This window comes from Giraffa tippelskirchi, chromosome 3 (assembly GCF_054371585.1).
Source record: "Giraffa tippelskirchi isolate mGirTip1 chromosome 3, T2T-mGirTip1v1.2.pri, whole genome shotgun sequence".
Taxonomy (NCBI): domain Eukaryota; kingdom Metazoa; phylum Chordata; class Mammalia; order Artiodactyla; family Giraffidae; genus Giraffa; species Giraffa tippelskirchi.
The window spans coordinates 22,298,369-22,324,204 of NC_137277.1; the positions used below are offsets into that span (position 1 = coordinate 22,298,369).

At 50.1% G+C, this 25,836-nt stretch overlaps 2 protein-coding genes across 4 annotated transcripts; both read left to right on the forward strand.

The window, feature by feature from the left end:
• Nucleotides 1–2,967: 2,967 nt before the first annotated feature.
• On the forward strand, nucleotides 2,968–10,237 carry ORMDL3 (ORMDL sphingolipid biosynthesis regulator 3). 3 transcript variants are annotated; one of them, XM_081582176.1, is made up of 4 exons: nucleotides 2,968–3,149; nucleotides 7,145–7,344; nucleotides 8,042–8,193; nucleotides 8,613–10,237. In XM_081582176.1, exons 2-4 carry the CDS (start codon nucleotides 7,171–7,173, stop codon nucleotides 8,746–8,748), a joined length of 462 nt encoding a protein of 153 aa, XP_081438302.1. In that variant the 5' UTR covers nucleotides 2,968–3,149; nucleotides 7,145–7,170; the 3' UTR covers nucleotides 8,749–10,237. The 3 variants fall into 3 exon arrangements, with proteins under 3 accessions (XP_081438302.1, XP_081438301.1, XP_081438303.1); XM_081582175.1 differs by lacking the exon at nucleotides 2,968–3,149 and adding an exon at nucleotides 3,924–4,040; XM_081582177.1 differs by lacking the exon at nucleotides 2,968–3,149 and adding an exon at nucleotides 4,345–4,587.
• A 2,049-nt stretch (nucleotides 10,238–12,286) lies between these two features.
• On the forward strand, nucleotides 12,287–23,830 carry GSDMB (gasdermin B). The gene is given in 12 exon segments (XM_081574955.1): nucleotides 12,287–12,515; nucleotides 15,269–15,361; nucleotides 16,723–16,873; nucleotides 17,364–17,369; nucleotides 18,747–18,909; nucleotides 19,615–19,699; nucleotides 20,228–20,266; nucleotides 21,288–21,314; nucleotides 22,200–22,360; nucleotides 22,464–22,602; nucleotides 22,976–23,046; nucleotides 23,495–23,830. Coding segments are annotated over 12 exon segments (1,329 nt in total). The 3' UTR covers nucleotides 23,660–23,830.
• The last annotated feature ends 2,006 nt before the right edge of the window (nucleotides 23,831–25,836 follow it).

Sequence of the window (25,836 nt, forward strand, 5' to 3'; positions counted from 1 at the left end):
GCAGCCCAAAATAGCCAACCACAGGGTGGGCGAGGGGAGGAGAGCGGGGGAAGAGAGTGGAGTGCCCACTGGCAAGGTGGCCTGTCCTGGCACCTCCTCCTGTTTCTCATCAACTTGGTAAATTCACTCAGGGCTCTGATGGCTCAGCATCACTGCCCCCTCCCATCTGCTGCCACCACATACCCCAGGTGCCCCCCCCAAACAAAAACAGCTGAGGACATAAACAGCTCTTTGCTTCCTTGCACTTGGTCTGGGTGTGACCTCAACACCTCCCCTTCTGCAAGGAGGGAGGTGAGGTGGGGGGAGCTGGGGAGCAGCAGGAATTAATTGGAGGGGAGTAGGAGGTGATTAAGAGTGGAGGGCTCAGTCATTCTCCCTGGGGTTCAGAGGAAGGGGTTCAGTTTCTTGACATCCCACCTCCTCACTTCCCACCACTGCCAGCACCCCAGGAATGTGTTCCCAGCTCGTTACCCCGCCCCTGTTTGCTATCTCGGCCCACACGGTGTATCTGTGGCAAGCAGAGGCCTCCCCACCCCACCAGATGGAAACACCCCAAGGCTGGGAACATGTCTACTAGAGCAGACTAAGGAGCTCCCAGAGGGCAGGGAGAGTCTGTGAAGATGACTCACTCTGTTTTAAAAACATAAACACTTTTCATAAAAAATTTAAATGAATAATCTCACATTACACAAAGTTTGAAACTAGAGAATGAAAAAGATCACCCCCAACCTCTCCATCCTAACACAAGATCTGTTTTTATTTTATTGGATTTCCACAGCCTAGTGAAGTAGATGATCAAATATCACTCAAATGTGGAATGGACTAATAAAAGTCGATAATGATCCCTGTGTGCCTGGATTTGTTCTAAGTGCTTCACATGTCGTGACCCATTTAATTCTCACAACAACATGTGGCAGGTATCACCATGAAGATCAACATTCTTCATTTCTATGAACCACAGCACGGAGAGGTTCAGTGACTTGCCTAAGGTCACACAGCTGGCAACCACAGGAGTTGGGAGTTGAACCCCGGCAGTCTGGTGGCAGGATATTACCAGTGTTCCTCTGTCTTGTCATATCATAATCGTTAATGCATTTGCAGGTTTATAAAAACTTTTTATTATGGACAATTTCAAACACAAAAAAGCATAGAATATAATAGAAGTAATCTTGTGTCCCCATCTCTGCGTTTCAATAATTATCACCTTACAGCCCAACTTGCTTCTTTTCTTCCCCTCCCCCACCCCTAGCCCAGATTATTTTGAAGCAAATCCAGTCATCATATAATTTCATCCACACATATTTTAGCATATATGTCCAGAAGATAAGTAGGATTTTTTTATTGAAAAAATTACCACAGTACCATACCATGCCTTAAAATGTATATTTCATTAAAATCATCAATTTGAAAAGCTAGTATTCAAATTTCCTCAATAATTTAAATATTTTTTTAAGTTGGTGTACTTTAATGAGGACCCCAATAAGGCTTTTGATTGATAGATTTCCTAATTTCCTTTAAGTATCTCCCTCTCCTTTTTTTCTTCCAATTTATTTGTTGATGGAGTTGGGTGTTTGTTTTGCTGACTGCATCCCTGGGGAGTGCTCAGACTTTTTTTTTTATTTTCTTGCCAGGCTGCATGGCTTTTGAGATCTTAGTTCCTTGACCAGGGATTGAACTCAGTCCTACAACACTGAAAGCCCCGTGCCTAACCACTGGACCGCTAGGGAACTCCCAGCACAGGCTATTTTGTATCCTGATCTTTTCATTTAACATTTTCTTAGTCACAATCATTTACTATGTGGCTTCCTTCTATGTCACTCAGTGGATATAGTACTATAACTTTTTTCTTGGGCTCTTGGGTTGCTTTCAGTTTTCTATTGTTATAGATAATGCTGGAATGAACACCCTCACACATAGTACATGGGCTGTGCCTCCTCGGAATATGCTACCAGAAGTGTAATCATGGCTCCGAGGCCTGAACAATTTTTTAATCTCTTGGCATATATCAGCAATTGTTTGTCTGAGGGGTTACACACTGGCCAGCGCTACATAAGAGTGCTGTCACTCATTCTGGACTGTGCTTAGGCCTATTCAAGGCTAAAGGATGTCTGGTGAAGACATAGTAATTACAAGGGCAGAGAGCCAGAGGAGAAAGGTGATGACAGGGACTCAGGCTAAATTAAGCAGAAAGCGATCCACAATTCACCACAAACCTAGAGTGAGTCAGGACTCTGTTCATTCTCATCGTAGAAAAAAAAACACCCTTGATAACAGGAGCTATTAATAGGGCATGGTATGTCCAGTAATCTTTCCGTTAGACTATGCATTTAGTCAGACTCTTGTTTGAGGCTTGGAATAGTCTGGGTCACTGAACTTCACAGACAGTGAGGAAATTGGCAAAGATCAGAGAGCTTGATCAACTGTGGGGAGGACGAAAGACTCCCAGAGAAAAGTGGAAGGAGTCCAGTAGGCGCATTTTGGGAAAAACAAGAGAATTTTTTTTTCCTCAGTATTGGGGAGGCCTCTATGGAAGGACAACACGCAGTTTTTCGCTTATTTCTTCAGAAGGGGCCTCTACCAACCAGCAGGAACTTCTGTAGGGCCCAGGCACAACTGTTTAAGACTCTGGGGTGACTATTCAAGTCTTGGGCTGAGTGCTCTCGAGCTACTGGCCCTGGAAATATTTCAGAAGCTGCCTGTTCTCCTGCTTTGAGTGGTTCAGATACCAACCTGTTGGGTGTCCAGGAGGTCCCTCAGGGGCCCACTCCAGCTTTATGACAGCTGTTTCCTGGCAGCCGCCTGGTGAGAGGGTAGGTGAGGTCACAGAGGAGTGCTCGCCAGGTTCCCTGGACCAGCATTCTCCTTTCTGTTCCCTCACCTTCATTTCAGTGTGTGTTCACAGCCAGCCAGGTTGGCCAGTCGTGACATCACCTGATCCTGCTATTCCAGCCCTGCCAGGCATAGAGTGGACTTAGAAGCTGGGGCAGGGGAAGTAGAAACTATTCAAACAAGGCCCTCTTGTTGACATGGAGAGTGGGAGTGACCCAGGAGACCTCAAGAGTCCTTTAGTTCAGCCTCCTACAGAAACAGCTTCCTACAATATAACAGTCGCTTTACAAACATTCTTTTGAATTCCCGCAACCTTGGAGGTAAGTTTTCACAGGTATGGAATTGGAGCTTAAGACAACTTATTTGCCCAGGGTTACACTGCTGGTGAAGCAGTGCCTGCTTAGTCTACCCGGCAGGAAAATCTGTGCCCTGGCCTGCAGAGTTCTGAGGGGAAAACTGCAGACCCCAGAGCCACCCAAAACCCACACAACTGACCTGGGACTGGGACTCAGGGACCTGGTTATTCATCAGGGTGGTTTCCCAAGTCACCTGTCTTCTTCCCACGTCTAATGTGGGAAGGCCAAAGATGAGACCTGGCCCAGGCTGGCCTGGGTCAGGTGTAACTGAGGAGCAGACAGGCTGTGGACTTAGTTCTCTGCCCTCCAGACTCTCATACTAACCAATACCGCGAAAAACCCGCTTCCAGGAGGGTCCGACAGGGGCTGAGCCACTAGCTGTCTGGAGAGTCAGAGGCAGCGAGGTGTAGTTGAAAAACTCTGAGTTGGGGTCAGAATTTCTGGGTTTCTGTCCAGGCTAGGACCCAGCGGGGACCTATGGCAAGTTATTTAAAACTTAAAGTTTCCTCATCTGCAAAACCGGGCAATAGTAAACTCCACAAGAAGCACGCTGACGCCAAAACAGGCATTGTTATGCGTCAAAGCAATACCAGCTGACCTTCATTTTGCGTACTGTTGAAACCTGCGGGCGGCCCCAGAGAGCCCTGGGCTGGAGCAGGCGTAAAAACTACAACTCCCAGGAGGCTGCGGGCGGTCCGGCGCTGGGCGGTGACGTAATGGGGGCTGGCGTGGGGCCCTGATTCGGCTCGAACTGCCAGCGGGGTGGCTGCCGCCGCGGCTCATTACTGCTGCTGGAGCAGCAGCGGCCCCCGCCCCCGGCCACCCTTGCCGGGCCTCGACCTCTGGCCCCATACGGTGAGTCCAGACGGGCGGCCTTGGAGTGGCCAAACCAGGAGTACCCTGGGGCTACAGGAGGGACGGGAAAGGAGGTGGGGGCTGTTGGGGAGGCGCCTGGGGTTGGAGGGGGTCGGGACAGGGCGAGTGGAGGTGGCAGGGGTGCATCAGCCGAGGGGTGGGGGTGCATCCGTCGAAGTGATGAAAGGGGAAAGTAGGGGCAGGAGGCAGGGGATGGGGCGTAGAGGAGAAGCGCTTGGGCTGGGGATGGGGGCGGGGAGAGGCTGGGCTTCGTGGATAAAGGTTTGGCCGCTTCCAGCTGGGTGAACGTGTCGGGGTGGGGGTGGGGCTCCGGACGGGGCCAGGCTCCGAGTGCGAGGTCCCAGGCTGGGGGAAGGAGCGGAGACCCCTACTTCGTCTTGAAGTTCCACTCAGCAAACCCCAACAATAGTGAGGACTCCGCCTCCTCGCCTCACCCTCTCCCCGTGCTAGTAGGGGTTCGCTCTTCTTCTCGCCTTTCCATCCCCACCGCCCTCCCGAGTCCGAGAGGAAAAGCCAGAGCTAAGTGGTGAGCGACGGTGGTGGCCCTGCCTGTTGGAGGGTGGGCAGAAAGACAGTGGCTTTGTGTCAGGGACTCCCCGCTGGGGTCCAGGTTGCAGGCTCCTATGCTTTGTACTCCTCACCCAGAAGGCGAAAGATTTGCTGCCCTTAGTTGGGGGAGAGATTAGGAAGCAGCTCTCCTGGCCATTGGCACTGTGGTGTTGGCTTAGGTGTCTTGACAGACTGGACAGAGATATTTGTGTAGGACCCAGTAGGAAAGTGAGGGAAGGAGTAGGAAAGAGCTGCCAGCAAGAAAGTAGTTAACAGAGTTGCTGCAGGCTTTGGTTTGAAGCAGGTTATGAAACTACCTCGGGGACTGACGCGGGCAGCCACCTGCTAGTTATAGCCGCAGAACTTCTCAGCCTCAGCTGGTGTGAGCTTACTTTGTGTCTGCCAGCTGCTTCTCTCCATTTCTCCCCTTCTGGGCCAGGGGCAGTTGGTTATTTCACTTATGGAAGTGGTGTGTACCCTTAGTCACACAGAAGTCTCAGGAGAGCTTTTCTTAGTTTATTGCTGCCAGTCTTTCCCTTAGTTTATTGACTTTTGTATTTTTTTTGGGGGGGAGGTCTCCTGGGAATTTCTGCTCTCAGGGCACCTGGTGTTCAGGCTGCAGAAAGAAGCTTCCCAGGGTGTCAGTTGAAGCCATAGGTCTGAGCCCCTCCGAGACGCCCCAGACTTTGCTTGATGCCCTGTTACAGCCAGAAAGGAGTGTCAAATCGTCTGGGACTCAGCAAGGCTCTTGGCCCTCCTGGACAAAGGGAGAAGTGGGGAAGGGAAGCAGTTTCTGGTCCTACTTGGGGAACTCGCTCCCTCTTTGTCAGCAGTTAAGCCCTTCAGGCCGTCACTTCCTAGCCGGTCTCCCCCACCCCCCACTCACCTCCCACCAGGTGGAGGCTTTTGTGTTTGGGTAACTGAAGCCCTAAGGCCCTGGGAAGGTACACAACCAAGCCAGTCCTGGTTTTCTAGTTCCCTGGGTTTCTCTTAGGCCCAATTATCCAACCTAATGGGTTGAGCTCATGGGCCCCAGGAGCATGACTGCTTTTGGAGCCATCGCATGTATGTTTGTATGTTGGGAAGGTGTGTTGTGGGTCACATTTCCCCTGAGGTCTCTAAGCTTGAAGCCATCGGAGAGGAGGAAACTTGTTCCCATTATCCTGGAAATAGGGAACTGATCCTTGAGAATTCCGGCTGCTATGCAGTCTCTGTGATCCCACCCAGAGATAGAGGGCAACCGAGTCTGGGGGTGGGGGGGTCATCGCAGCAGGGTCGGGGGATGACCTTTTGAGCACTTCCAGAATACCCTCATCTGGGACCCCTTTTTGTATCCCCAGGAAAGATGGGGCTGTTACCATGGTGATGACCTTAGGGTCTTTATTGGGCAGGATCTCCCTTTAGCTCAGGAGGTGAGCCAGTACAAAGATGCCATCTGTTCCCACCTCCTGCTGGTCAGAGGGCCCTCGGAGATCTGGGGACAGCTGAGCTCTGGACAAAGGGCTGCTCATTCCCCTCCTTACCTGCATCCAAGAACGGGCTGGCCTGCATGGTTTCATGAGCACCCAGGGCAGCCCTCCTGGTTCTCCTTGCTGCAGGGTCTCTGCCCTTGGAACTGGGCAGAGGAAGGCATGGTGCTAATAACTTACACTTGGAAACAGATACTGGGAAAAGAGGCCCAGGTGAGGATGGGTGGGCAGAGAGGGAAGAGGGCAGGAGGTGTGTAGGTACGTCCCTGGGAGAAGTCTGTTGACGTGGGCTCCAGGCGCCCATGGGCACTGTAGATGTTGGTTCATGGTCACTGTCCTTGCTCCTCCTCTGGTAGGGAAAAGGGCCGAGGTGGTTTGGCAGGAAAACGGGTGGCATCAGGAGGGCTAGCCTGAGTGGCTGCCAGATGAATAAAACATCTGGATGGGTGGTTTTGTGTCCCCACGAAGGCAGCTTCCAGGTCTGGGCAAAGGTTGTCTCTTGTCTGTTTTCTCTTTTCTTCCTTTTCTCTCTCTTTCTAACCCCCATCAATCTTCCTGAGTTTGGGTGCAGGGAGACCCAGGATTAGAGAATTAGGGAAGGTGGGTAGAAGCAGTGACCCTTAAATACTTCATCCACTACTGCCTGTTCTCACCTTTTATTCCTTCTCATGGGGAGAACAGGGGGTTCAGGGGTGGAGATGTGTCATATCAGACCCTCAGTGAGACGGAGTCCGGCAGGGGTAATTGCTGAGTGATTGTTAGGGCACGGGCCTCTTCTCCCCTGCCCTGGGTTTCTTGGGTAGAGGGCCCTCCAGAGGGTGAGATTGCAGGACAGGGAGTGGTTTCTTTGCTTTGAGGCTGGATGCCTGTTGATGGCCTGTCCACCCAGGCAGTTCCAGTGCCTGGAAGGGCACTGTCCTGATTGGATGATGTACAGAGCAGCTTGGTGTTTGTCCCAGCCCAGCAGCGGGAAATGAATAAAGTCTGCCTCCCTACAGGAATTGGAAGGTGTGAGGGAGCAGGGAAAGCGGTGTGACCTGTCTCGCCTGTGCTACTTGTTTGTAGGACAGTGGCAGGAGAGGGGCAGCAGGATGAACGTGGGAACAGCACACAGTGAGGTGAACCCCAACACGCGGGTGATGAACAGCCGCGGCATCTGGCTCTCGTACGTGCTGGCCATCGGGCTTCTCCATGTCGTGCTGCTCAGCATCCCCTTTGTGAGCGTCCCCGTCGTCTGGACCCTCACCAACCTCATCCACAACATGGTGAGGGCCTGCCTGCTGCCTGCCTTTGGTGGGGTTGGGGTGGGGGTAGAGGATCCTCCCCCTCAGACGTGGGCCAGATGTCAGGGTGACATGCTGACATCAGTCACCAGAGTTCTCTTCTTTCTGCCCCACTCCCCGTTACTGGAATAAAATCTGCAGGTATGGCCACACCTGTTGGACGGGGTAGCTTATGGATTGGAAGAGGGGGTCATCGAGAGCTGAGCTAAGGACCCCAAAGAGTCTGCAGCACTTGGATGCCTAGCCTGGGGCAGAAATGCCTCTTTCCCCAATCAGGATCTGAGTGTCCTTCTCTCTTGCCCCTCCGTGCTCTTTCACTACCTTCTTGCTCCCTGGTACTCTTGGTGGGCAAGCAAGACCTGGTTGCTTCCCATCAGCTGGCCTCTTCCCAGCTGGTGCAAGAAGCCTAGCCCTGGGCTGGAGGGACGGCGTCTCCTTGCTGGTTCTGTGGTTGACTCCTCCCCGGGAATTCTCATGCCAGGCTTGCCCTCTCACCCAGTGGGTCTCCTTATTCTCTGGCCAGTCTCCCAGCTGCTCCATCCTGACCTCCGGCCCACATCCCCTTCCCAGTAGATGGGGCTCCGAATCACCGGGAGCCCATGTCTGTGACTGGGGCAGAGGAGCTGAGCTGGAGGGCCTTTGGCCTTCTGTGTCCTCTAATGAAGGCCCCTCCCTCCAGGGCATGTACATCTTCCTGCACACAGTGAAGGGGACACCCTTTGAGACCCCGGACCAGGGAAAGGCGAGGCTGCTCACCCACTGGGAGCAGATGGACTATGGGGTCCAGTTCACCGCGTCTCGGAAATTCCTGACCATCACACCCATCGTGCTGTGAGTGCCTTGGGCAGAGGAGGATGCCAGTGGAAAGACCAAGGCCGGGGGAACCCTGGGGCCCTGCGAGGCTTAAACCCCTCTCCAACTATGGCTCTTGGCATAGGAGTGAGCAGAGAAAGAAAGGCTGGGGTGCCCCTGGATCTCATGCTGGGCTCAGGTTGTGACTCCCTGGTCCTGTCTGTCCTCCGTTGGAGCTTCCTTCCTGCCACTGAGTTTGGCCCACAGGCCTGGGGTAGAGCACGGGGCCTGGGTCAGCAGGGGCTTCTGTAGTTCAGGGGGATCTTACCACCCTACCTCTGTTCTGGGAAGTCTTTCCCATAACTCCTCACTGTCAGAAATCTGTCTCCCCCAACCAGGGAGGGGGGAAGAAAGGGATCTTTCAGAGTTTTATACCTCCTCCCAACCTCGTCCTACAGGTACTTCCTCACCAGCTTCTATACCAAGTACGACCAGATCCATTTCATCCTCAACACTGTGTCTTTGATGAGCGTGCTCATCCCCAAGCTGCCCCAGCTCCACGGAGTCCGGATTTTTGGAATCAATAAGTACTGAGGGTGCAGCCCCTTCCCCTGCCCGGGATGGCGGGGGAGGGGTTGAAGCCTGGGCTGTGATGCTGAAGACAGAAGGAGCCTCTGGTAACTGCCAGAGACGGGGGTTGAGCCTCTGGGCCCTAGTTTTCCCCTCACTTCCCCCAGTAGCAGACTTGAAGTAGCTTGTAGTGGGTTGGGGTGGGGCCCCCTGGGGCTCTGACCCTTTCTGATTTTTTTTTTTAATCTTTTCCTTTTGCCTTTTGGATAGAGACTCTGTGGGGGTGTTCATGAAATGGGCTGGGCTTCTGGGCTAAACACAGACCTGTGAAGTTGGGGCAAGAGAAGCCCCCTGCTCACTTGCTCATCCTCAGACTGCTAAAGCACTTTAACCCCTGTGAGTGGGGCAGAGGGGACGGTACAGCTTCTAGTTTGTTTCACTTTAATTCTTAAGTCTTTAGAATGACACTTAGTGTGTGCTTGTATCCATGAAAGCAACAGTGTGGCAGCACATCATTGCTCTGGGTAGAGAATTGTCTAATCCAGTGGCTCCTGCACGACCCACCTGGGGTACTGGGTAGGAGTGGGGAGGGTAAGGGGCAGGATGGCAGGCTGGATGTGGGTGGCCTGGTCCCAGGGGTGAGGAGCCAGGGCTGCAGCCATCCTGGCCCTGGGGGAGGGAATTGGGGGCAGGGGTGGGATACTGAATTGAGTCTTAGAAGAACGGGGCCACATAGCAGCTGGGGTTGGAGTAAGGGGGGTGGGCAGTGGGGACAGATCCAACTTCATTCTTTGAGAAGTGGTCTGGGAGGAGAGGCAGGCTCGGAGGGATCATTTACCCCCAGCGGGGTGGGGTGATACATTGGTAGGGAGGCTGTGGATCTGCAGCTCTGGGTTGGTGTGGGGGGTGGAATGGGTGGGAGAGGCTCGTGAATCATTGTAAGCCCAGGTCTAGTGTGACACTGTCTCTGCGGTGGTTGGGGGGTGCGGCGTGGGGATGCTGCACAGAAGCGGTGTTGTGACCCCTCTGCAGTCCTTCACCTGTGACCTCCTTGTGCAGACGGGCTGGGCTGGGGCGCCTCGTGTGGCATGCACCCGTGGGCTCATCAGGTCACCGCCAAATGGGTTTGGTGGGCTAGAGAGTCCTGCATGGTCCCCGCCTGAGCAGGACAGTGGAGGGAGCAGGGAGTGACCTGTGGGGGCTGTCCACTCAGGCTGAGGAGGTGAGGGGGGCGGGAGCCTGAGCAAGGACCAGAGGCGAGCCGCCTTCTCCCCACCCCCCGTCTGACTGGGGTCTGTGTTACTTCTGAGGTGTGGGTACCAGGGCCTTGAGGGAGCAGTGGGGATTGGGGGGGTCACTGGCCCTGTTTTCTGCCTCTTGGTCCCCCCAAGCCCCACCCCATGTATCATAGGGAACTTTCACCTCAAAATCTTTCTAAGCAAAGTGTGAATAGGATTTTTACTCCCTTTGTACAGTATTCTGAGAAATGCAAATAAAGGACAATGTGTTCCTATTTCCCTGGAGTCTGGCCTCTGCTTCCTGGAGGGCTCTGGAGGAGGGGCGGGGGGAGGGCAGTGTGGAGCATGGGTCCCACCCTCTGCCTGTATGGTGGGAGGGCCCCTGGGGCCAGCAGAACAGGGTGAAGGGGCTGGTGGTGAGCTAGCCAAGGCAGCAAGCTGGCCAGAGTGCAGCACTCTCCTCTGGGACTTCGGCTGGCTGGTCCTCAGACAGAACTTAGGCCTCTGGGCTTGGTTGGCTAAGTCAGGCTGGGCTGGCAGAGGGAGTGCTTGTGCCACAGCCAGGGAGGGTGTCAGTTCAGCCATGGCTTCATAAAGAAGCCAGAGTCCCAAGGGGTGTCCAGTCCTTTCCTCTGAATTCCTCCCCCTGAATTCCTGTCACTTCTCCTCCTGCCTTGGAGGGAGGCTTCTCCCCCTGGCCTCTGTGTCTTCAGAGGAAGCTTCCTGCTTCCTCCTCCCTCCACAAGCAGGAGTGGGAGGGAAGAGGACTTACTGAGGCTCACCTGCCAGGGAGGGGCCTTTACAGCCTGTTCTGTGCAGTATCATCTGTGTCTGCCTGTCTACCTCCCACCTACCTGCTCCCTGAGTCCTTGAGGAGGGAAGAGTCGGTTTCTTACCTTTGACCTGTTGGCCTCCAGCTGGGCCATAATGTGGCTTATCTAAAACTCTGAGAGGTGGGGCGCCTAGCTCTACAGTTTGTTTCTTTCAGTTCCCGTATTATATAGTACCAAGACACAGTGGCCAGGAACTGTGCAGAGACCTTACACAGAGGGGATTCTTACAACCTCCATTTTTGGTGAGTAGCTGAGGGCCAAAAAGAGGTGTGTGGCCCCTGAGATGGACCCGTAGGCCCTGGGCACAGCCTCTCCATAATCCCAGAAGGATTTCTAGGTGGAGGGTGAGTTGAGAGTTGATCACCACGACAGGGGCAGGGACGGAGAAGGGAACATGGGTTAGGGGTGAGCAGCTGCCTGCGTCAGCCAGAAGGGAATTAGGGGAAGGTGGCCAGAAAGCCTGTGGGGTGTGGTCTGGCCTCAGGAGGGTGGCAGAGGAGCCTGAAGAAAGGGGAAAAGATCTGAAAAGGAAGGAGGGGCAGAGTGATTGATGGAAGAGGAGAGCGTAGGAAGGGTTTGGAGGGAAGGGGCTCCAACGTGGTGGGGACCACAGAGCTGCTGATGACAAGAAACGGAGGAGCGGCAGCCGTGTCAGACTGGACCGGTGGTCAGCCTATGGAAGATCCTGCAGGGCTGGCGAGTGGAGAGGTACAGGGGCCAAAAGTAGACCAGGGAGAGGGTGAAGCAGAGAGCGGGTGGCGGGAGATGTCCCAGGTGAGGTTTTGGGATTTATTTTCTTTTACCGAGTATGAAGGGATCATTCAGAAGGTGACCGGAAACAGAGGAGACAGGACTTGGGCGTGGGGGACCGTCCGGGGTACCCAGCTGCAAGCCACTCTTTAAGTATAAAGGTAGAGCCCTACCCTTTCTGTTTCCTTCTGAGACCAGTTTATCACCATCTTAATGGAAAATGGTGGGTAGGGGCACCCATCCAACTGCCTTGCAGAACAGGAAGGGAGGGAGGCCCAGGAGTCAGAGCCAAGGGAAAAAGTTGTCTGTTGGGGTTGGTAACGTGAGGTCTGCAGCCAGGCCCCTCATCTCTTCCTGGTTCCTCTGTTCATCAGCAGTGGTAAGGTCTGGGGATGATGGGCCTGCCTTCCCACCCATCAGGTCCCTCTGAGCAAGGGGGCAACTCTGCTGTGGGAGACTCAGAAAACAGGTCTCACTTTCCTTTTGGGGCAATCGCCATTCCAGCTTTCCTCCAGAAGGGTTCTACCAGCGGTGAGGAGAGTCTGGTATTTGTAATGGTCATTCCGTCTTAGTGTGTAGTAAATGCCACACCTTCTAGAAACAGGGAAGCCAAATCATTCCAAGTTCTGGTTGGCCTAGAACTTTTGGATCTGCCAAAAATAGAAGATTAAAAAACCTGAACCAATATCCCCCTGCCCCCAAACTGCAATTGGCTTCCTTTCACCAGTTGGTCTAGGCAAAATGCCCATGGTATTTGAGTCAATCACAAGAGCTGTGATTAAAGAGATAGACACCAGTGGAGAGATGATTGCCGTCAGAAGCCTCATGGATGCTGACAAATTCCGCTGCTTCTATCTGGTGAAGAAGACGAGACGTTTCTTTGGATACCAGTATGACAAGACAAACCTCACCCTGAAGGACATCCTGGAGAGTGAAGTACCATTTGATATGGTGGTTCCCGAGTTCCAAGGTCAGTATGAGGTGGTGAGAGACTTTGCCCACTCCTACTCTACCCCTCTCTCAATGCCCCATTGCTATCAACCAGGTCAGCCAGTCAACCAAAAAACCGTGGAATTTGTATGTACACAACCATACACCTCAACTTAAGAAATGTTCAAGAGAGCTGCATGGGGAGAAGGGAATAGGGGAAGTGGCAGTTTGTTTTTCTTGGAAACTATTCCTAAATAGTCTTTCCTATTTTTTCCCTTTGTAAATAATTCGCTTTTAAATTAGCTGAGGTCTTCTCATGTGTTTATAATGTTAATCATTTAAATGTATGAATAAATGGAAACAATTTGCTTGGTGGTTAAGAAAGGACTCAGGCTTTAGAACCGGGGGGCATGTGACTTCAAAACCTGGCTCTGCCACACTTACCAGCTGGGTAACCTCTGGACAAGTTGCTTTATCTATGCTTGTTTCCTCATCTGTCAACTTGAGAAGACTGTTGCAAGAATCAAATGAGGTAAATTACGTAAATCATTTACCACAGTGCCTGCAAGAAGGAGCATTCAATAAAAGTTCACCCCAGACTTTCTGCGGGTGGTAGTTATTATTGTTAGCCCTTCCTGTTCCCTGGGAATGAGGGTTGAATGGGAAGTTGCTGGTAAGCAGAACTCCATAAGGGTTCAAAGGCCTTAGGAGAGAAGTCTGTTCCATCCCCCTGCTTCCAAGCTCAGCAATTCCCAATTCCTGGGGTTTCTTGGGTTTCAGAAGCCCCAGGAGAGGTGTCAATGAACCCTCTCTTGGAGACTTTATTACAGCATCTCACGCCTCATGGTGAGGAGTTTTACAGCTCAGACATCTCTACCAAAATCCTTTTGGTTCTCCCCAAGAGATGGATGACCAACCTAGATAGCATACTTAAAAGCAGAGACATTACTTTGCCAACAAAGGTCCGTCTAGTCAAGGCTATGGTTTTTCCAGTGGTCATTTATGGATGTGACAGTTAGACAGTGAAGAAAGCTGAGCGCTGAAGAATTGATGCTTTTGAACTGTAGTGTTAGAGAAGACTCTTGAGAGTCCCTTGGACTGCAAGGAGATCTAACCAGTCCATCCTAAAGGAGATCATTGTTGTTCATTGGAAGGACTGATGTTGAAGCTGAAACTCCAATACTTTGGCCACGTAATGCGAAGGGCTGACTCATTGGAAAAGACCCTAATGCTGGGAAGGATTGGGGGCAGGAGGAGAAGGGGATGACAGAGGATGAGATGGTTGGATGGCATCACCGACTCGATGGACATGGATTTGGGTAAACTCTGGGAGTTGGTGATGGACAGGGAGGCCTGGCTTGCTGTGATTCATGGGGTTGCAAACAGTCGGACACGACTGAGCGACTGAACTGAATTGAAGAGATGAAAAGAATTCTAACACCGCTGTATGGTTCTAGAGCACCTGCCACGTACGACTATTATGTGATCAAGAACAGTACCCATATTGCTCAGAGGTGGTGGGCTTTTCCACAAGTGGAGTTTAATTCAGCAAGCAAGGGGCTTTAGGAAAATTTCAGATTAGCATTTTTCAAAGACTCTGAGTCGATTTTCTGAAAATTGAATTGCCAAGAGTCAATTTACTAAAAGCTAGTTCTCAAAAAAAATCAAAATCAAAATCAGGGACTTTCCTAGTGGTCCAGTAGATAAGACTCTGAACTTCCACTGAAGGGGGCACAGGTTCGAGCCCTTGTAGAACTAAGTTCCTGGGAACTAAGGTCCTGCATGCTGCTCAGCGTGGCCACCCCCCCACCAAAAAAAATCAGTTTGCCAAATGACAAGTTCATTAAAAAAAAAAAACAACTTTAAAGCGGGACTAGGATGTTTTGCAATGATCATATTATTCTCCAGGGGCAGGGGCAAGTTTAGTTATGGAAAATTGATTAGGTTAACTTCCTTTAAGGGAAATTCTGTTTGCATTAAAAATTCAGAGACAGATGTGAAACTAAACTTGAAAAAAATTCTTAAGAATGAAATGAACTGATAATTTAAACTGATTTTGGGAAATTTGACCTGCTTCTTTTGGAAACATTATTATTTTTAACGTGGATGGTATACATAGATTTTTAAAAAATTAAAGTCTTTTACCTGATATGAAGAGCCAACTCGTGGGAAAAGGCCCTGATGCTGGGAAAGACTGAGGGCAGGAGAAGAAGAGGGTGACAGAGGATGAGATGGTTGGAAGGCATCACCGGATCAATGGTTATGAGTTTGAGCAAGCTCTGGGAGATAGTGAAGGACGGGGAAGCCTGATGTGCTGCAGTCCGTGGGGCTGCAAAGAGTTAGACATGACTGAGTGACTGAACAGCAACAAAGTTTTATTCAGATTTCTTTAGTTTTATTCAGATATCTTTAGTTTTCATCTAGTGTCCTTTTTCTGTTCCAGGATCCCATCCAGGACATCATGTTACATTTAGTTGTCACGTCTCCTTAGGCTCTTCTTGGCTGTGACAGTGTCTCAGACTTTCCTTGTTTTTAACGGCCTTGACAGTTTTGAGGAGTACTAGTCAGGCATATCATAGGATGCCTCTCTACTGAGATTTGTCTGATTCTTTTTTTGTCTCTTAGACCTAGGAAATGAATTTGGGGGGGTGGGGAAAGACTACAAAGGTAAAGTGCTATTCTTACCACATCATGTCAAGGGTTTGCTGCTGTTGTTGCTTAGCCCACTTGGCTCCTCCATCTGTGGGATTTCCAGGTAAGAATACTGGAGTGGATTGCCATTTCCTTCTCTAGGGGACCTTCCTGATTCTGGGATCAAACCTGCGTCTCCTGCATTGCCAGAGGATTCTTTGCCACTGAGCCACCTGGGAAACCCTCATATCAAGGGTATGTACTGTCAACAAGACTTATCACTATTGATATTGACCTTGGTCACCTGGCTGAGGGTAGTACCGGTCAGGTTTCTCCATTGTCACGTTACTCTTCCCCGCTGCCCCTCCCCATACTGTGTGGGCTATGTTGCATGGCTTGTGGAATCTAGTTCCCCAGCCAGGGATCAAACCCATGCTCCCTGCAGTGGAAGTATGGAGTCCTAACTGCTGGACCAGGGAATTCTCCCATACTGTAGCCTTTGTGTGCATGAGCTTTGATTTCTCTTTCTGATAAAGTACACCAAATTTTACGTTACTCAAGAAACAAATGGGCCTTGAGACATTAGCATCACACACACAGGACTGATTTCAGGCATTGTTTCTAGGTCTGTCATGTTTCTGCCAGTTTCAAAATGCATTTTTTTTCTCTAGAAATCCAGACCCACCCCTGAAATGCAGCAGTAGAAGCTCTCCCTCCTCTGTAGGCTCAAAACTGGGAAGTCTGGGAGAAAGGCACTCAGCTTGGCAGCATCTCCACACACTCGCCACTAACTCTGGGGCATCAATAGACTCGGACTCCAGGCCCTTACGCAAGGCCTTATGCAAGGCTGGGCAGAGTCCATGCCAGTGGGCAGCTTTCCAAAGTTGCCTCACTTTACACCTGCTCAGGTCACACAAACACAGAGATTGAACTCTGCTTAATTTTTATTTCCCCAAAATTGTGTTCATTCCGTCAGTCATGTCCAACTCTTTGTGACCCCCATGGTCTATAGCCCTCCTGGCTCCTCTGTCCATTATTCTCCAGGGAAGAATACTGGAACGAGTTGCCATTTCCTACACCAGGGTATCTTCCCGAACCAGGGATCGAACCTGAGTCTCTTATTGTCTCCTCTATTGGCAGGCAGTTCTTTACCACTAGTGCCACCTGGGAAGACAGGTGGTCAGGGGCTCCTAATTCTTTCGCTTTGCTTTTCTTTGTTTCATTTCAGCCTCTCAAATGGTTTAATAGGACTAGTTTGCATTTATTGAGCATTTAGCAGTGTGTTAAGTGCTTAGCTGCATGATTTAATCTCCTCAAGCACTGGAAGTAGGTACTGTGAATATTCTCCTTCTATAGATGAGGAAACAGATTCAGAGGTGAAGTGACTTACCCAGGGTCATTTGGTAAGAATGTGGCAGAGTGGGCTCCAACCATGATGACTTCTGGGGAGAACAGTATTGGCTGGAGAGCCATGGCTAGAAGACTTGCTCAGAAGAGAAGGGGATCATGAGGGGAGCACAGGATGGGGCGCATCAACAAGGATCTTCTAGAGAGAGATCTTTTGGGTCAGCCTCAGTGATAACAACGACATTGTGACCTTATCTTTTTCTTTCCAGGTCAAGATGATACCTTTGAAATTCTGGACGTTGTAGACGCAAAGGGAAATTTGACAGTGAAATTTCCCCCCCAAATGACATTTAAAACAGCATTCCACATTTTCCAGGAGCAGAATATCAAGTTAGAAAAGAGCGAGATACCCCAGGAATTCCCTTAAGAACAAGTGAGGCTGGAGGTGGGCAGCAAGGGGGAAGGAGAGAGGGAGAAGCCCATATTTTGGGGTACCTAGGCCATTGGAGGTGGGGAGCCCTGGGTGACGCTGCCTCTCACTCCCTACTCCCAGTACCCCTCCCCCCCACAACCCAGTCCTTATTCAAGCATGCCCTCCTCTTCTCCACGCTTAGCAAGCCTTCTCATTCATCCAGAACCAGCCTCCAGGAGCCCTTCTTCTGAGGTCCCCAATTCACTTACTTTCCCGCTGTCCTCCGGGGTAACTGATGACTCTGATTTGGAGCGAACTGGCTGGTTTTGAGACCACTTTTCTCTGTTTTCTTACACTGTGTTGCCCAAATCTTTCATTCTGTGCTTGTTTCACTTTGCCCTGTGGCAAGTCAGTGGTTTCCATGTACCTGGCCCTCACCGCACTAAGAACAACTTGTAACCAGAGACCGTCTTTACTAACCCCTCTGTTTATCCCCAGCACACGGTAAGTACTCGAGAAGAGAGCTGAGGTGAAGCACGGTGAAATCAAAGCACCCCAGCTGAACATTTCCTGCACAGGAAGTGCCATCACCCCACCCCCCCAGGGTGGCACCAATCGCATGCTACAGACAATCATTCTGATAGCTGAGGGCATGGTCCTTCCAAGGGACTCCACCAGCCATCCCCCTCAGCAGTTATGTTGTGGCTGGTGCTGGTGTCTTCTCCCCTAGCTGGAATTGTTGGAAAGTGTGGATGGCTCGGGGAACGGGGCCCCTCTGTTTCCCTGGGCTAGCCCTCCCTGAGCAGGGTGGATGCCTTTTGTTTCCCCCTTTTAATTAAGAACTGAAAGGCTTACAGTGAAATTGTACTGGTCCTTTGACCTGCTCCTACCACCACAGTCTTGCTGGCGAGGGGCCTTTGCTGAGCGAACTCATTTTTTTTCTAGAATGCATTGTTTCTAGGGTGAGGCTATGTTGAGTGTGTAAATAGAGTTGTGTGGGGGCAGGTAGGTAAAGGAAGGTCACCAGAGGCAAGGATGTAGGTAGGTCTTTTGGCCGCAAATACCGGAAGTTTCATCAGGCTGTTTTAAGTCACAAAATGAGTTTCCTTGTGTGTTGTTCACTCAGTCGTGTCTGACTCTTTGCGACCCCATGGATTGTAGCCCACCAGGCTCCTCTGTCCATGGGATTCTCCAGGCAAGAATACTGGAGTGGGTTGCCATTTCCTTCTCCAGAGGATCTTCCTGACCCAGAGATTGAACCCAGGTCTTCTGCATTGCAGGTGGATGCTTTACCCTCTGAGCTACTAGGCAAGCCCGTGAATTCCCTTATGGAATCAGAAATGGCACATGGACCCCAAAGATGGACAATGCACAACCAGGTCTCATAGACCCGTGTAGGGAGCTGGGACTGCTTCTCAGAGAAGGGGCTGCTGTGGACTGGGCACATGCCCATCTCAGTGCCATGAGAAGGGCACAAGCTTTGGACTCATACAGACCGGGGCTTGAATCCCAGCTCTGTGCCTATTTGCTGTGTGAACTTGGACCATTCATGACCTGTCTCTAAGCCTCAGTTACATGTGAAAAACGGATGCAAGCCTGCCTATATCATAGGGGTGTGGAGAGGGTTAAATGAAACGACGTGTGAAGTATTTCACTGTGCTGGCATACTCTAATCTTCCAGAAATGCTAGTGGGTTCCCTTCCCACTTTGCACCCCCTTCCCCTCCATGGTGGGTAAAGTGAACTTTGACAGGGAGGGGTTCCACGTTCCTTGGTTTTCCGGCCTTAGGAGCACTTACTCTCAAGTAGAGAGTAACTGGTGGGGAGGGAGAAATGTGCCTAGGAGGTGGGGCCCCTCTCATTCCCCCTTTACTCCCTCCAGGAAGGAACTGCCTCCTTCATTCCAATCAATCCAGGCAAAGGGAGAAGACCTGTATCTAGTGACAGAAACTCTGAAGACAACAAAGACTGAAACCCTGAAATATAAAACGCAATTTAGTTTTCAGATCCTGTTGAAAATTATTGGTCTCCAATATGAATGCGAGGTTAGGATCTCTGGAGACAGGGAATGTGGGCAAGCCAGCTTGGCTCAGCCACTGCGGGTCAGGGGCTGCCAGCCCAGACACCAGGCTCCTCATCTCTTCCTCTAGACTTTTCTGAGCAGTCTTGCCTGCTCCTTGGCCTTCTTACAACTTCTCTTCTTACCCCAAGAAAGTATATAGCATCACACAGTCTCTCCCCTTTTACTCTCTGGCAATGCTCTGTTTTCGTTTGCTTCATAGCGCTTCCCATGGCTTATAATTACATGGGTGTTTTTTGCTTGTTCATTGTCTTCCTCCCTTTTTAGGAGGCAGGACGACAGAAGCCATGATGCCTGGAACAAAACAGACATGTTTTGTCCTCCATAAATTTTTTTTTTGGCCACACCATGTGGCTTGTGGAATTTTAGTTCCCCAAGCAAGGATCGATCCCAGGCCCCTGGCAGTGAAAGTGCCGGGTCCTAGCCACTGAACAGCCAGAGAATTCCCCATAAATATTTGTTGAATGAAATGGAAATGAAGTCAGATGTGGAGTCAAATATCAACTCTGCTGTTGTGAAACAGGCTCATCTGCTGACCCTCTCAGAGCCTCGGTTCTCTCATCTGTAAATTGAGGGTAATAATGTCTACCTTCCAGGATTGTTTGGGAGATCAGGCAAGGTAATTATGTCAGGAACTGAGGGGTCAATCTACATCGCTCCTTTTTCCTAGTCCGAAAAGGAAGTGACTATCCCCGCTGAGAAGGTCCTGGCCTATCGGGTAAAGCAGCTTGTCTTCTCCAGCGCAGAGAGGATGGGTAAGCTCGGCCTGGCGGGGTGGGGGTGGGATAGGGGAGCTGAATACATGACGAAGGTGGGGGTCAGTTCATCTGGGGTCTGTGTCAGTCTGTAGGGGTCCTGGTGACCTGGAAGGTGGGGGGAAGTTTCAGGGACTGGGAAGAGGATGGAGGGTGTTGTTGCTGAGTCACTAAGTCATGTCCAGCTCTTTTGCGACCCCATGGACTGTAGCCTGCCAGGCTCCTCTATCCATGGGATTTCCCAGGCAGGAATACTGGAGTGGGTTGCCATTTCCTTCTCCAGGGCATCTTCCCAACACAGGGATCGAACCCATGTCTCCTGCATTGGCAGGCAGATTCTTTATTGCTGAGCCACCTGGGAAACCCTATTCTTCCCTTAGAGGTGTTAGCTCCTGTCTCTCTCCCAGAATTTATTTTTCCTGTTGGGCAGGGTGGGAAGACTGGGGAGATATTAGAAAGAGGAACTTATAGAGAGAGAACTGGGCTAACAACTGGTCTCTCTTTCTCTCTTTTTAAAAACTGGCTTAGATATTTGTTTCTTGGGCAAAACCAGCTCCTTTCCAGAAGGTGAGTGAGTGGGCCTCCTGTTCATCATTCTAGAATGGGCGAGTATACTGGTTTTAAAAAAAGGATAGCAAATGACCTGGAATTATAGAGTCATCAGTGCTGAGAATGTAACAGGATGCACTTGAGTTTGAGCCAAGGTGAGGGCAGGAGGAAAATCTGCCTGTTGGAGAAGTAGGTTGGATTGCATGCTGACCTAGGGTTTCCAGGCTCCGCCAACTCTGACTTGCTCTGTGTAGGTCAGTGGGCTGGATCCTGGGTTCACAGTTCTTACCGAAGGCCTATTGGCTTACAAAGCACAGTTGAATTGCCTGGCCAGTTCTCACACAACAGCATGAGCATTGGACTAGGAATCCAGTCCTAGGTCTTGTCCTGGCTCTGCCGCTCACTAGGCCTACAGCCCCCAGAGTCATGGTCGTACTAACCTTAAAATGAACTAGGACTAGACCAGGAGACCCGTATGATTCTGTGCATGGCTTCCTCTGGCCTTTCAGTCTTTTCCTGAATCCCATAAGGGCTGTACTGCCTAAGAGCCCTTGTGAAGGAGTGGAGTGAGGTCTAGGTGGAGTAGAGGTCTAGGTGGAATAGAACACTCAAGAGAAATTACTGAAAGTTGTAGAAGCTGCAGGTTCAGTTCTGGCAAGGTCTTGCTAGCTCAAGTAAGATTCTCTCTCACTCTTAAGTGCCATCACAGAGGAGTCAGGGAATAGATTCCAGTTCCTACTGTCACCTAGATTTTCTGAGTGGCTAAGGACATGGTGCTTCTCTTTGGACTTCCCTTTCTCCTTCAATCATCTTAGGCATATGCCTATGGCTGCCTATCTCTGAGTGTAGGAAGGGGTCTGTAAATATAGTACTTTGTCATTTATAGGCCATGATGAGGATGCAGGCTCCCCAGCATAGGCAGTGAGGGCTCAGAGTCTAGAATTGAGAACCCCCACCACTGGGACAAGAATGTCCATGGGGTGGGCTGGGGTGGAGGTGTCCTGAGGACTCGCTGAGATTATTCTTCCTTTCTTTGCAGAGAAAGATGGCGGTTCATCTTGGTTGGGTAAGAATGGAGGCCAGCTATGTTCAGGGTAGCTGCACTCCTCACCTTTGAGCCCTCTGGCCCCAAGGAATGCAGCTCAAGTGGGGCAGCTGAGTGTGTGCGTGCGCATGTGTGTGTGTGGTAGTAGTAGTGGAGAATGTTGGGAGGAGAAGGGTAGTATGTACTCAGTTGCTTCAGTCATGTCCGACTCTGTGCAACCCCATGGACTGTAGCCCGACAGCCTCCTCTGTCCATGGGATTCTCCAGGCAAGAATACTGGAGTGGGTTGCCGTGCCCTGGAGAAAGGTAGGGCAGTGCCAAAAGTAGGTTTCCACTTTAGAGGTTGCATCTCTCTCCTCTGAACACAGTGATTCTCACTGGTACACAGATTTCACCTGAGGGAAACGTTGAAAGTAGTGATAACTGAGTTCCACCTCTGGAAATTATGATTTAGCTGATCTGGGGGTGTGGCCTGTTCCAGGCACTGGGAGTTTTAATTACTCTGCAGGGGATTCTCATGCACAGTCAAGACTGAGAACCACTGCTCTAACTTCCTCTAAATCCTCATCACTCCTACTGTGGTCCAAAGCTTGCACTTTGAATGGCAAGAACTACATAAGCCTTGATTTCCTGGAGGTGGAGAAGAATTGGGGGTTGGTACTAGACTGAGGGTGAGCTGGGAGGTGGAAGTGGGGTCAGCAGAAGGCAGTGATGGTGGGTGTCTGGGAAGAAGGCAGTGATAGTGGGTGTCTATCTGCTTCATGTTAACAAAAAAAGACTAGAAGAAGGAAAGTTACAGAGAGGTGGTCTCCAGAAGAAAGATAGATAAAGAATGAGGGCTAGGGGGCCTTGGTAATGGAGCTTGCTAGGCTGGGGGGATTGGGTTCTTAATTTCTGCCTCTACAGGGAAGTCCTTGAGTTTGGAGAATTTCCAAAGCATAAAAGAGAGGGTTCAGGACGTGGTGCGAGTCCTCCAGGATCTGACTCCAGAGGAGCAAAAAGAGGTGCTAAACTGCTTCACTAAGTGCCTCAGCAGTGATGAAGAGCTGTAGGATCTAGAGCAAAGAGTAAAAGGCCCAAGGAAGAAGAGGGCAGAGAGAGGGCGGGACCAGTGGGGAGACAATCTACTCTAATGGGACCGGCCCCCTCTCTCCCATCTCCTGGTCCTAGGTGTCTGAGGTCCAGCGCTCCGGGGAGCTACAGATGAACAGCCCAGCGAATTCTCTCATAAGCAGTCTTTTCAACGCTGCTGAGGTCTTGATAGAGGCGCGCGCAGAAACCATTTGGGATGTCCTGGATGCCCTGATGGGTGAGGAGGGGCTTGGATATAAGCTGGCGTGGAGGACATGCTGAGCAGAGGGACCTGTGGGGGGTCAACTCTTGGGAGGAAGGAGGTATCACTGCCTTTTACATTCTGTGAGGCACAGACTTCACACTTTACAAACCAGCCATCTTCCCCAGGCCAGGGATGGAGGGACTGCCTCCTCTTTCCCCATGGTGCAGTCTCCGACCTCCTGCGGGCTAAGAGGAAAGCAGGAACCCAGTGGGAATAATCCCTGTCTAGCCACTCTGGGGTTCTCTGGAACCTTCTGTGGTGCTTGTCCCAGGTCTGATCAGACAGTGAAGCGCTGTCCCACTATGTGCCCTGCCTCTCTGCTGACCACCCTCTCTCTTGTCCCCAGAGCTGTCTGAGTACTGGCAGTTTGTTGCTGAGGCCTTAGATAAGGGGACCCTGCCCCTCATGAAGGTCAAGGTAAGACAGCCTGGGCTGAGGGCCCAGGTCCTAGTGGAAGTGACTGCCCATGCTCTCAAGGGACCCAGAAGCCTCAGTGACCAGTCCCTTCCTACTTCATAGTCCACTGCCAGCTCACGTCTATGTAGCTGGTTTGTGGCAATTCCCTGGACATGTAGTTTTCAGGACAATTCAGGATGGGGTTTTTAGGCTCTGTAGTTTGCCTGTGGGCAAGAGAGGGGGTGGGAAACTATTAGTTCCTGGAGGGCAATTGGCCCCATGTTGACTCATCAGCAGTGTCTATTACCATGTTGGGAGTATGAGGCTCCCCAGGCTCTGCAGGAAAGGGTGCCATGGTGGATTACAACCTCTGCTGTGGACTCAGGGCTAAGGGGTATGGCCACATAGTTGCCATTTTTGGTATATTTCCTTGTTCTCAGCTTTTACAGTCTGGTGGGTTTCCTTCCAGGTGGAGTCCCTCCTGGAGAAGAACTGGGGTGAGGGGCCCCTAGATGTGAGCTGTGATCCTGAGGCGTGGACTCTCTGTGCCCTCTGTGTTGTTGTCTCCATCCTGCTGCAGCTGGCTGAGAAGCCCCCCTGTGTCTTCCTAAGCATTCTGCCCACCAGCCTCTGAGTGCTCTCCTCCCCAGTCCATCCTCATCGTCCCTAATCCCAATCACCAGAATGATGTCTTTAAAACAAGCTGCTATTCTTTGATACATCCCATTCACTATGATAATGTCCAAAAATCAGCTAGATTGTAGGCATGAACTTCTAATTAAAAGTGGCAGACTGAGCATATTAATTACCTCTCTCTCTCTTCAAATTTCACTAAATGACAATAAAGTGATGGAAATGATAGAAACCCACAAGGAATAAAGAGAATTAGGCAGCTGATAAGGGATTTCAACACATCTTTGGAAGCAAAGTACTCTTGCCTGGAAAATCCCATGGACGGAGGAGCCTGGTAGGCTACAGTCCATGGCATCGCAAAGAGTCAGGCACGACTGAGCGACTTCACTTCACTTTGGAAGCAAAGGAGTGGTAAGCTAGGAGCCTCGTGACTGAGGGGTGTGGAGGAGTATAGGAGGAGCCTGCTGGTTTTCATCATAAGCCTTTTAGTTCTAGTTAATATTTTTCAAGACAATAATTAAAAGAAATATGTACTTGCTGTAAAGCATTTCAGATATTGCTCAAAGTCAAAAGTAAAAGTACCCCATGATCTCCCTTCTCCCTTTAATAAAACCGCTATGCACATTTTAGGGTATGTGAACATTTTTTTCTATTGGGCAGTTTTAAAAATGGTAACTTACCTAGGATAAGATAGCATACATCTGGTTTGTATCTATCTTTTGAACTATTTATTTTTACATTTACATTTGTAAAAATATTATATGCAACAGGAACTCTTATAAGTGCTCTTGGAGTATAGCTTGGTCCACTACTTTGGAAAACTTTAACAATATCTACTAAAGCTAAAATATGCCTATGACTCAGCAACTCCACTTTCTTGGCATATACCCAAGAGAAATGAGTGCCCATGTTCACCAAAATACTTGCATGTATAAAAACATCAAAATAAGAGCACTAAGCTGAAAACTATTCAAATGCCCAGTAACATTAGGATGGATACATATATTGCTCTATACTCATGCAATGAGTATGTTCTCTTCTGAGAACAAATTACTGCTACATGTAACAACATAGATGGCTCTCACAGACAGAATGCTGAGCAAATGAAGTCAGCACAAAAATGCATACTTGTGTTTGGGTCCTCTGAGAAGTAGGTGCCAAAATGGAAGCAGATATGCAAGAGACTTATTAGGGGAAAAGCTCCTGAAGAATAAAGGGAGAGGGAACAGGAATAGATGTGGCAAAACTTCAAATCACATGATCTAGAACCTGTGAAAGGAGAGGAGGAGGGAGAGACTGAGTAGGAAGAGTCTCAGACGACAGCACAGTCTGCAGGTCTCTGCCAAGCCAACCAGAGCAAAAGCCTTCTGCCAGAGGGCTCCCCATCAGGCGGGAGGGCCAGGCTCTGGGACCCCATGCTCAGCCTTGGTCAGAGAGCTGCTCAGGAGAGGCTCAGGAGGCAGATCTATAGTAGGGTGGGTAAGAGGTCCTTCATCAAGCTGCTTCCTACAGCAGGGTCTCCTAAAGAAAATCTGGGTGGTGCCCTCCATGAGACTGTATGATTCCATTTATATGATGCTCAAGAACAGGCAAAACAAAGCAATGGTGGTAGAAGTCAAAATAGTGATTATCTTAGTGGGGACATTATTGACTGGGAAGAGGCATGAGGGAATCTTCTGGAGTGCTGGAAATATATCAAGATTCACTGAGCTAACATTTAAGATCAGTTTATTTTAATGGAAGTGTATTATACATCAGTAAGAAAGACTTGAGGAAGTACATATTATATAGCTCCATGTAAATGAGGTGAACAACAAGCAAAACTACATGATAGTGGAAGAAGTCACCACAATGGTGATCTCAGGGGGTGCAGTATGTCTGGGAAGGGGCAGTACTGAGAGAATCTTCTGGAGCACTGGAGATATTTTATATCTTGATCTGGATAGTGGTTACCTGGATGTGTAACCATGTTTACACGTTGTAAACATTTATTAAGCTAAACACAAGATCTGCACACTTTACTGTGAATTTTTATCTCAAATAAAAACTTTAAAAATATAATGAGAACACAAGCGAACAGATTTGAGCAGTACAGAGGAGTATAAACAAATTAAGGAAAAGTGTCTTCTCAAACCCCTTAACCCTATCACCTAGTCCCACTTCTTGTGATAGCCATAT

Bases quoted from the DNA above. Each gene is read 5' to 3' on its own strand.
- ORMDL3 (XM_081582176.1), top strand. From the start codon at position 7,171: ATGAACGTGGGAACAGCACACAGTGAGGTGAACCCCAACACGCGGGTG. The intron at 7,345-8,041 runs GTGAGGGCCTGC...CCCTCCCTCCAG, and splicing joins CCAACCTCATCCACAACATG to GGCATGTACATCTTCCTGCA. The intron at 8,194-8,612 runs GTGAGTGCCTTG...CTCGTCCTACAG, and splicing joins ACCATCACACCCATCGTGCT to GTACTTCCTCACCAGCTTCT.